General features: G+C 60.7%; 1 protein-coding gene across 1 annotated transcript; it reads left to right on the top strand.

Moving 5' to 3' along the window:
* The first annotated feature begins 589 nt into the window (after window positions 1-589).
* DOK1 (docking protein 1) lies at window positions 590-8556 on the top strand. Its single transcript, XM_080631357.1, has 5 exons — window positions 590-694; window positions 1077-1370; window positions 3845-3956; window positions 4105-4277; window positions 7136-8556. The coding sequence occupies exons 1-5, from the start codon at window positions 632-634 to the stop codon at window positions 8207-8209; spliced, it is 1716 nt and encodes a 571-aa protein (XP_080487483.1). The 5' UTR covers window positions 590-631; the 3' UTR covers window positions 8210-8556.
* The last annotated feature ends 1776 nt before the right edge of the window (window positions 8557-10332 follow it).

The raw sequence follows: 10332 nt of genomic DNA, 5'->3' as shown, positions 1-10332 counted from the left end.
CTGCCACCAGAGATGGCAAAGCTGCCGGCTGGGAAGGCCCTGACGCCTGGGGAGGGTGGCAGGGGTAGGGCCAAGGCTCCATCTCCTCCCCGGGCTCAGGACAGCGTGGGACACATCCTCAAACAGGTCTGGAGCCGAGACCTCTCCCGTGGGATGAGGACACGGCAGAGCGGAGCCTGCAGCAGCAAGAGCCAGCTCCCTCCCTGACCCTGCCAGGGACGGTCGGCCGCTGGCTGTGCTCCCACGGCTCTGTCCCTGTGGAGGTGGCTCCGGGTGGGACGATCCCGCTCCCGGCCTCATCCCGAGCCCTTGGCGCTCCGCACGCCTCGGCCCCAGGCGGCGCCGTGCAGGGCCGGGTAGCGGGGCTCTGGTAGGGCCAGTCCCGAGCGGAGAGCCGGGGCCGCAGCTGCCGGGTCCGCGGGAACCACCCGGGCTCCCGAAGGTCCATGTAAAGACCCCGCTCCGTATCGGCGGAGCGGTCCCGGCGCACGGCGCGCAGCGCACGTGCTCAGCCCGCAGTACGTACACACTCACGCACGCACGCACGCACGCACGCACGCACTCCCTGTCCCCGCCCCCGCCCCGGCGCCGTTCGCGGCGGGCGGAAGCGCGGGCAGCGGCGCGGAGCGGGATGGACCCGCCGGCCAAGGAGGGGCCGCTGCTGGTGCAGCACAGCCACAAGTTCGGCACCAAGGTGGGCTCCCGCCGCACATCCCTTACCCTCCCCGCGGGTCGGGCTGGTGGGGGGCCGGCACCGGGGGTCGGGGTCAGGCGCAGGCCGGGGGAGGTTTCTGCCCCCCTGCCTGCGGCCGCCCCCCTACCAGGCCGAGAGCACTGCCCGGCGGCACGGGAAGCGCGGCCGGGGCTCTGTGGGACACCGGCCCGCCTGGGCCGAGGGGTCCTGCGGCTGCCCCCTCCTCGCCGAGGCTCGGCTCCCTCCGGCGCCGTCTGGGTGCGGTCGGGGCCGATCGCCGGCGCCGCGGGGCCACTCCCGGTGAGCTCCCGGCCCGGCCGAGCGTACCGGGCGCCCTCGCTGGTGCCCGGCCCGGGCCCGGTGTGACCCCGCTGCCTTGCAGAAGTGGAAGCGGAGCTGGTTCGTGCTGTACCCGGCCAGCCAACACGGCGTCGCCCGCCTGGAGTTCTTCGACTGCAAGGATCCGGTGCCGCCGGAGCGGCTGGGAACCGGGCGGCTGGACAAGACGGTGGTGCGGCTGGCGGACTGCACCAGCGTGGGGCCCGTGCCCGAGAGCGGCCCCCGCGCCGGCACCGCCGTGTTCCGCCTGGAAACCAGCGACAGGAGCTACCTTTTCGCGGCTGACAAGCAGCAGAGCGAGGAGTGGGTGGCGAAGCTGTGTGAGATCGCCTTCCCGGTGAGCCGAGGGGCAAGCGAGGGGCCCTCGGGCCAAGACGGCCCCGGGCCGGGCAGCGGGCCCCGGGGGGAGGCGGTGACCCCTTCCTACCCAGCGGGAGGGAATGGCACTGAAGGGAGAGATGCCGCAGAGCATCCTTGAGTGGTCGCAGAGGTCAGAGCGCTGTCGCTGAGGCTCTGGTCCCCTCCCCATAGCTCCCACCACGCCAGGAGGCAGGTGGCTTACAGGACTCCTCAGCACACCATCAGTAATTCTTGCTTGCAGCACCATTCCAGGTGGGGCTTTTCCCCATCACAGAGCCTGTCCTCACCCCCCCCAGAGACCAACTGGTGATGGCTGAGGAGCATCATTTCCTCTTGTCTCACCCACTGCTGCCTTTCCTGCCACAGCAGTGACGGAAGCAGAGCCCCAAGAGCATTGCCGGTGCCCAGCTCTGGGACCTGCCTGGCTCCGGGTGTCAGTGGCCAGTGCCCCCCCCTCGCCCAGCCCTGGGGCTTGCTCCTGCTTGCTGCTGGAACCCCCACCTAGTGCCTGTGCCCCAGTTGCAGCTCTGCAGCCTTCCCCTGCAGCCAGGGTCGGCAGGGATGTCCCAGTTTGGACAGCAGTGGCCTTTAAGTGTGGTTTTCCAGGCCTCATCCTGCCTGAGGATTCCCTGCTCTCCCTCCTAATAGATGCTTACAGAGCTCTGGGCTGTGCTCTGGCCGATTCTGGCTGCGCCACTGCTGATCCCAGGTTCTTCCCACGACAACATAGGTGTTTGCAGGGGAAATGACACCCCACTGACCGGGTGTCCTGCTGACCAGGCCAAGAGGCGCTGGCTGGTATTGGAGAGTCTCCATATCCATCCCTATGTCTGTCTGGTACAGGCAGTGCTGCAGCCTTTGTTCTGGAAATGGCCTGAGGCTGAGCTAGGGACACAGCCCATGCCTTCAAAGTGGTGAGGGGTGGTGGTGAGGCAGGGGAACGTCTGCTCGGAGCAGGCGTGTGCTCGTGCCGTCCTTCGCACAGTAGTGGTCAGTTGTGTGCTTGAGGTCCAGAAGCAAGCTGAGGGCTTAGGAAGTGGTGAGCAGGAGGCTGCAAGGATAGCGTGTGGTCTGGGAAGGCCTGGCCTGGAGCAAGAGGCACAGGAGCCACATGTGGCCTCTGCAGCAAGCTGAAGGTCCTCAGTTGTGGTTTCTCGTCGTCTGCATGGACAGCGTGATTTTGTGTCAGGTTGCCTGTTGCTGTGTGGAGGGTGAGAGGGGTCAGCAGCGTGGGAGCGAGGCCAGAGAGATCTGGAGTTCAGAACAGAATTTCTGTTCTTTGGAAGATGAAGGAGAGCGCAGCCAAATGAGGCCCTAAAGGGCTCCGGGAGATCAGGTGGCCCTTGAGACCCCAGGCTGGCACCTGCTCTGTTCCGTGCTTTACCTGAGCAGGAGCTGCTGCTGTTGGCTCTAAGGACACTGGGTTTTAGCAGTCCCCATTCTGTTTAGGAGCCAAACAAGAGGGCCCAATGCCTCTTTTTGTGCCTCGTTTCTTGTTAAGAAGCTCATGTGGCAGGTTTTAAACTGAAACTGTGACAGCTTGGCTTCTGCAAGACTTACACTGCTGCAACCCCATCCCTCGTGCCCTTGAGAAACAGCTTCCAGCTCCTGTCCAAGTGCAGACCCTCATGAGACAGTGCAGGATCTGCTGAAGCAGCTCTTGCAGGGCATCTGTGAGCCTTTGGTTTGTGTGGGCCTTCCCTGGAGGAGGATCTTTGCTACCTGGGAGTAGCACTGAGGGTGCATCCCCCACACAACCCATAGAGGACCCTGCTGCTGGGACAGGGCTGCTGACAGGGTATGTGCGATGCACTTTCAGTTCTGCATGTGTTAAAATAGAAGCACTTGCTTCCCTTCTGCGGGCTCTGCACCGACACTGACAGCAGCTCCCTGCCTGTGCAGAGGCAGGACATGGACCCTTGTGTTACTGGGTCATTTCATCAGCTCCCTGCCTTGCTCATACTGCTGGGAAAGCACACCTGGGTCCATGCTAGGCTTTGGGCACCAGTGTGCCTGCGCTGGAGCAGAGCTGTTCTCTGTCTCAGCACCAGGGGACCTGCATGGGCACACCACAGTGGTTGAGGAGCAGCAGGGGATGGGGGCATGGGACCATGTCTTCGTACTGGCTTGTGCTGCATGGAGAGGCAGGGTCTGCGGGGCAAGGCTGCCAGGAGACGCTGCTGTCCTATGCACCCTGGCCAGTGCATAGCCAGGGTTGTGCCCTGAGCCCCAGGGAGCCCCATTCATGGCAGCTTGGGTGTGGGCACCCTGTGATCTGTCACTGACCCTGGGCAGGGAAGGGCTTGGTGTGGCTGCAGAGTGGCCAAGCTGTGCGAGGCTGGGCTGGCCCCTTGGGGAGGGCAGGGGGGCTGGCAGGGGGCAGTGGCTGCAAGGGGACCCGGGGCTAATGTGGGATGGGGGAGCTGGGGCTGATCTTCTCTCCCTTGCCAGGGGAATGGCCCCAGCCATGCTGGCGTGGTGGCCCGGCGCGGCAGAGAGGGCGACGGGGAGGCACCAACCCTGGAGATGGCCGTGAACTCCATCTACTACTCGAGAGACGAAGGTGGGATCTGCCACTGCCCCGACTTTGGGCTACCTTCTGCGGGGCCTCTCCTGCTGCTGCCCTGTCACCAGGGCTTCGCTGGGCTGGCGAGGCCTTGCCTGGGGACGTGGTTTCCTCTGCCCTGCCCTGAGCTTCCCTGTCCCCACAGTGAACACCTTCTGGGTGACGGTGCAGCGGACTGAGGCCGCGGAGCGATGCAAGCTGCGTGGTGCCTATGTGCTCAAGGCTGAGCGTGACAGCCTCGTCCTGAAGGACCCACGGACAAATGAAATCCTCTACATCTGGCCCTACCGTCTGCTCCGGAGATACGGCCGGGACAAGGTGAGGGGCCGGGGGATGCCGTGTGCTGTTCCCCCATGGGCTTTTCCATGCCAGAGGGTAAGGAGCTGATGTGCCCAAGCAGCCTGTGCCAGCTGGGAAGCAGGCTCTGCCGGATGCCGGGACTGCTGCAGCCCTCAGCAGCCACAGAAGAGCCCTCAGGGATGCCTGTGAGGCCGTCAGCCCTCTGCTCCCACCCGTGTCACCGTGCAGAAGTGTGGGCTGGCAGGACGTGCCCCAGTGAGGGCATGGCTGTGCAGAGCCCTCTCTTATGTGGTCCTTGACCCGCTCCCGCTGGGGCCATTGCAGCCCCTGCAGCTGGCTTGTCCCCACTTTTCCTGCTCGGGACAGGCAAGTTTTGTGCAGTGCACAAGCTCCCCCCAGCCTCTGGAGACCTCGGCTCCCTGCAGCCCTGGCCCTGCCCCAGATTCACTCCATCCCTTCTGTAGAATGGTGGCCAGAGCAGGAGGGGCTGTTTGAGACGCCAGTTCCTCTAGATTTGGTCACCTTACTGGGCATATTGCTCCTTGCCTGACCTGTGTAGGTCTGTCCCTTCCCCCATGTCCTCCAGCAGCAGGTCCCCAGTCTGTCTTACTGCTCCCCTGAGCACAAGAGGTACCTGCCGCGCTGGATGGGGAGGAAGTCGTCTCCCAGGGCTGTTCATAGAAGCGCCGCTGTTGGCTGCAGTCTGTGAATGGTGCCTTCTGCAGCACCTTACCAAAACAGAAGTGGAAACAGCTGTGCTTGGGAAGCCGGCTGCTCATCTGCAGGGTTTGTGCCAGGGCAGGACAGGAGTTGCATAGTGTGAGGAGCAGGCAGCTGCACCCACAGGTCCCAAGCAGTGATGGCTTGGCCCTTCTTGTGTTTGGTGGATCGATGATGGTAGAGCGGTAGATGTGGTATGTCTTGATTTCAGTAAGGCATTTGATACTGTGTCCCACAGCATCCTCATAGATAAGCTAAGGAAGTGTGGGCTTGATGATCAGGTAGTGAAGTGGATCAAGAACTGTTTGAAAGGAAGAAGGCAGAGAGTTGTGGTCAATGGGGCAGAATCTAGCTGGAGGTCTGTGACTGGTGGAGTCCCTCAGGGGTCGGTGCCGGGACCAGTGCTGTTTAATATTTTCATCAACGACCTGAATGAGGGAACTGAATGTACCCTCAGCAAGTTCGCTGATGACACTAAACTGGGAGGAGTGGCTGACACACCAGAAGGCTGTGCTGCCATTCAGCGAGAGCTGGACGGGGAGAAACTTGATGAAATTCAACAAGGGCAAGTGTAGAGTCTTGCATCTGAGGAGGAACAACCCCATGGACCAGTACAGGTTGGGGGTTGGACCTGCTGGAAAGTAGTGAAGGGGAAAGGGACCTGGGGGTCCTGGTGGATGGGAGGATGGCCATGAGCCAGCAATGTGCCCTTGTGGCCAAGAAGGCCAATGGCATCCTAGGGTGCATTAGAAAGGCTGTGGTCAGTAGGTCAAGAGAGGTTCTCCTCCCCCTCTACTCTGCCTTGGTGAGACCGCATCTGGAATCTTGTGTCCAGTTCTGGGCCCCTCAGCTCCAGAAGGGCAGGGAATTGCTTGAAAGAGTCCAGCGCAGAGCCACAAAGATGATGAAGGGAGTGGAACATCTCCCTTATGAGGAGAGGCTGAGGGAGCTGGGGCTCTTTAGCTTGGAGAAGAGGAGACTGAGGGGTGACCTCATCAATGGTTACAAATATGTAAAGGGTGAGTGTCAGGATGATGGAGCTGGGCTTTTCTCAGTGATGTCCAGTGATAGGACAAGGGGTAATGGGTGTAAACTGGAGCATAGGAGGTTCCATGTGAACATCAGGAAAAACTTCTTTACTGTGAGAGTGACAGAGCCCTGGAACAGGTTGCCCAGGGGGGTTGTGGAGTCTCTGACGTTGGAGATATTCAAGGCCTGGCTGGACAAGTTCCTGTGTGATGTACTCTAGGTTACCCTGCTCTTGCAGCGAGGTTGGACTAGATGAGCTTTTGAGGTCCCTTCCAACCCTTGGGATTCTGTGATTCTGTGACCCACAAAAGGAAGTCTGGCCCCAGCGACTTTTGTAGCAACCCCAAGGACTGCTGCTGCATGTGAGAAAGCACCCATGGGGCAGAAATCTCACCTGGATTCAGAGACTGAGATTCAGAAGGAAGTGAGCATCTGCTGGTGGGAACCTGAGCATGAGCGTGAGCTCAGGCCTGAGAAACACAGCCTTGTTGCAAGACTTCTTTTTAGAGTACTTCAAACCATTAACAGAGTAATGCTGCTAAGGCAGATGCGTTGCTTGCTATTGGTAGCCAGGCTGCTGCTTCTGGCCGTTCTCTTGCGTTCCACGTCGTGTATCTTGTGCTTGTGGATCACTTCCCTTCTGCCTGACTAGAGCTGACTTTCCAGGCTGCCCATAATAGTTCCCTGTGCTGAACTGTCGCTCATCATCTCACACCACTCTGTTCTCGGTGCTACCTGCCTGTTATTTCCAAGACTGTCTGGTGCCAGCTGCTGACCCTGCTGGAGCTGCTCAGGTGAGGCAGGAGGTCTCCAACAGGACCTACAGCTCTGGCCCTGGGGCATCTTGCAGTGACGTCCCCTCAGCTGTGCCCGCAGCTCCAGTTTCACAGGTTGCTCTGGGCTGCTGGGCAGTGCTGCACAGTGCTGAGCACAGCTGCTGGGCACAGCCCCCCCTGGGGAGCTGCTCACTGAGCTGTGGCCTCACTGCAGGGAGCGGAAGGAGCTGGGTGTCCCATAGAGTCTCTCCTGTGGGATGTGCAGGATCAGTGCAGCAGTATGCGCAGCCTGCACGATGTGCTGCGTCAGCAGGTGCTGGACAGGATGTGACCCTTCCGCTTCCCCTGCAGGTGATGTTCTCCTTCGAAGCTGGCAGGCGCTGCAGCTCTGGCCCAGGGAACTTCACCTTCGAGACCAAGCAGGGCAACGAGATCTTCCGGCTGGTGGAAGCCTCCATCAGGGAGCAGAAGGCACAGGTGGAGGAGAACCGTCAGAGCTGTGGCTCGCTGGATTCGGACAGCCCCAGTGTGGTGCTCATCCGACAGGCCCTGGCCGACTCTCTGAGCCTGGAGGTGCCCACGGAGGGGGATGATCCCCCAGCACCCAAGGGAGGACTGGCCCCCAGGCCCAGTGTGGCAGCAGAGGAGAGAGACACAGTGTCTCTGCTGAAGGCACGGACCCTGCCAGAGCTCCCTGTGGCACAGGCCAAGCCTGCAGTCCCCAGCACCCCCCCCCGCTCCCCACTGCCTAAGGTGCCCCGTGCGCTGCTGCCGGCTGAGGACCCGTGCAGTGTGTACTCGGAGCCCCTGGACTCGGTGAAGGGCTTCCGCCCGCACCCGGACCCACTGTACTCGGACCCCATCGACAGCAAACCCGCGGATGAGGGGAAGCGGCGGCTGCTCTGCTCGGGCTCGTACGAGCAGGTGTGGGCCGAGGCCCATGGGCAGGGCCCCACGGCACCCGCGCGGGGGGAGCACATCTACGATGAGCCCGAGGGCCGCGCTCCGCGCGCGCTGCCCCTGCACGCCTGCATCTACGACGAGGCGCGTCTGGCGGGCGAGGCCTGGCGCACCCAGGGCCATGATGGCCGGGCCGGCTATGAGTACCCCTACAGCCCCAGCACCGACGACTACTCGGTACCGGTCTTCCAGGCCAAGGCCAAGGGTCCCAAGCCGGTGCCTGGCCCCAAGCCCCAGGCAGCCTTTATCCCTAAAGGCACTGAGAAGAGTGGGGACCCGGGCAGGCAGCGGGGAAATGCTGCTTCTGAGCAGGCAGTTGTCAAACCCAGCCTCAACAGCAGCAACAACAACAACGTGGAGGTGCTCTACAGCCAGGTGCTGAAGGCCCAGCACGTGCGCAAGCAGGAGCAGTCTGTGGATGAGTGCAGCTTGTCGCCCGTCTATGAGGACTTAGGGGTGATATAGCGACCTGCTGCACTGTGCCGGACTAGGAGGGACTGGGGGGGCCCAGCCGTGAGCAGTGGTGTCCTCCATAGGCCCCAGGGGTGGCCTGTGGCCAAGGACTGCTCTGGCTGAGGCTCACCCATGCTCAGGGGCTGCGTTTCCCTGGAAGCCCTTTCCACAGCAAGAGCGAGAGAGCCATGGCTGATGCTACTTTGCTCTGGAGCTGGCTCTGTCCCCCTGCGCCTGCTGCTCTGGCTCTGCCCTGGCTCCGTGCCCGGGCGCAGGGCTAGGATGCCTATTGTGGTGCATGAGAGACTTTCCAGAAGTATTTTTATACAAAATTATTTTAATATTAAAGTTTGTACATCTTGGAATGAAGCGTTTGCCTGTGGCATGTCTGTGCTGTCAGGTACCCAAGATGGGGAGCATCTGTGAACACAGCTGAGCAGTGTTCACAGGGTGACAAGTTCCTGTCGGTGCCTGAGCTACTGAGCTAAGAGGAGACCATGGAGGAAAGTGTGTGCTGGGTTCAGCTGTGCTTAAGATGCCCAGATGCCAGGGCGGTAAGGGATAGAGTCAGGTTCACAGATACCTTTACAGGCTGATGGGAGCAGAAAATGTGATGGCCTCCAAGCATCAGGCTGGGCAGTGCCAGGCTTCAGCTCTTCAGTCCCACTGACTTAAATGGCAAACCAGTGATCACAGCTGTGTGTCTGAGGCCAGGGGTTTGGCTGGGATTGCTGTGCCCAGCCTTGGCAGAAAGCTATGCAGGGAAAAACCAGGTTGTGTTTTTGGTGCTGGTAGTGGTTCTGAGAGATTCTGTGTCCCTTCTGTGGGGCTCGGCACTGCTTGTCTCTGAGTCTGGGCTGCTGCTGACTTGTGCAGGTTCACCAGCCTGGGGATAGAGATGGCAGCAGAACGCTGTGCGGACAGGCATCACTACAGTGCACCTCTGCAGAGAACTAAGCATGACTTCTGCAGCCACTGCTCAGACCCAAGGAGCCACACACCATTGGGGAAGTCTGGAGCATCGTGTTCAGGTCCCCAGACTGGTGAGATGGTGGCAAGGTGGGGAGCTCTGACTGGGCACTTGTCTGATGCCCATGTTGCGGGGGGGAAGCCTCAGTCCTGTAACAGTACAGCACAGGAGCAATCTGCGGCTGTTCTCCTGTGCTGGGTAATCTTCCCTTCGGGCTTTTGCCGCAGGAGAAGGGAAAAGTCCTAAGGGGCTTTGGGAATCTGAGGGAGGCTGAGGCAGTTCCTGCCTGGGATGAGAGGTGTGAGCAGCAGCATCTGCTGCTGGTGGTTGGCTGCTGGGTGGCCCCGTGCTGCTGCTCCTGTCCATGGCAGGTCCATGTGCTCATCCCAAGAGCAGTTCTGCCTGCTCCAGAGAAGAGGTCTGGGCATTGCGTAGCAGGGGCCAGGCCGGCTGCCCGTAATCCTTGCTCTTGACTCCAGTGTGAGGCTCCAAGAGCTCAGTGATGATGACCACCCCCGGGAGTGGAGCCCCGGAGTCTCTCCTGCTCTGTGGTCACTGTATCTCAGTGCTCCAGGTCTGCTCGGTCCCATAGAGCTGAAGGTGTCCAATGTGCGAAGCGGCGGATGCAGCTTTCACCGGGGAGGGTGATGGTTCGAAGGCAAATGCTGCAGTCCCCGCCAGGCCCCTGCACAGCCCCGCATGCCTCAGCTGCCAGGAAAGAACAGGGATTTTTCCTGCTTCAGATTGGCATCATCTGTCCTAACAGCCACCTTGGGACTAAGGGGTAAGTGCAGCACAGGACCCACTTGATCTATGCACCCTAGTGTGTGCAGTGGGGAAGGCTCTTGGTCTTCGCTAATCAGGAGAGAGCCTGTTATTTCTGACTGTGTGTGTGGACCAGATCTGTCTCTTGCTCAGACAGCTGCCCTATGCTCCACCTTATGACTTTCTGGAAGCAGTTCAGGGTGTAATGGATGCTCTGGGGAAGCATGAGAAATAAGGTAAATGCAAACTGAGCCTTTGGCTGGCCACAGACTTCCTGTTGCCACAGCAAGTCTGCAATGAACCCTGGCTTTAGGACCAGAAGATTATTTTTCTGGATTCTGCCTAGATTAGGATGTCTTCTGTCTGCCTTCATAGAATCATGGGGATGGTTTGTGTTGGA

Source organism: Psittacula echo (assembly GCF_963264785.1).
Source record: "Psittacula echo genome assembly, chromosome: 1".
NCBI classification, from domain to species: domain Eukaryota; kingdom Metazoa; phylum Chordata; class Aves; order Psittaciformes; family Psittacidae; genus Psittacula; species Psittacula echo.
Note: the sequence above shows the minus strand (reverse complement) of the source record. Positions and strands in the feature narration are given on the sequence as shown.

Coding starts and splice junctions, on each gene's coding strand:
- DOK1 (XM_080631357.1), top strand. CDS start 632: ATGGACCCGCCGGCCAAGGAGGGGCCGCTGCTGGTGCAGCACAGCCAC. Junction 695..1,076: donor GCCACAAGTTCGGCACCAAG/GTGGGCTCCCGC, acceptor GCTGCCTTGCAG/AAGTGGAAGCGGAGCTGGTT. Junction 4,278..7,135: donor GGAGATACGGCCGGGACAAG/GTGAGGGGCCGG, acceptor CTTCCCCTGCAG/GTGATGTTCTCCTTCGAAGC.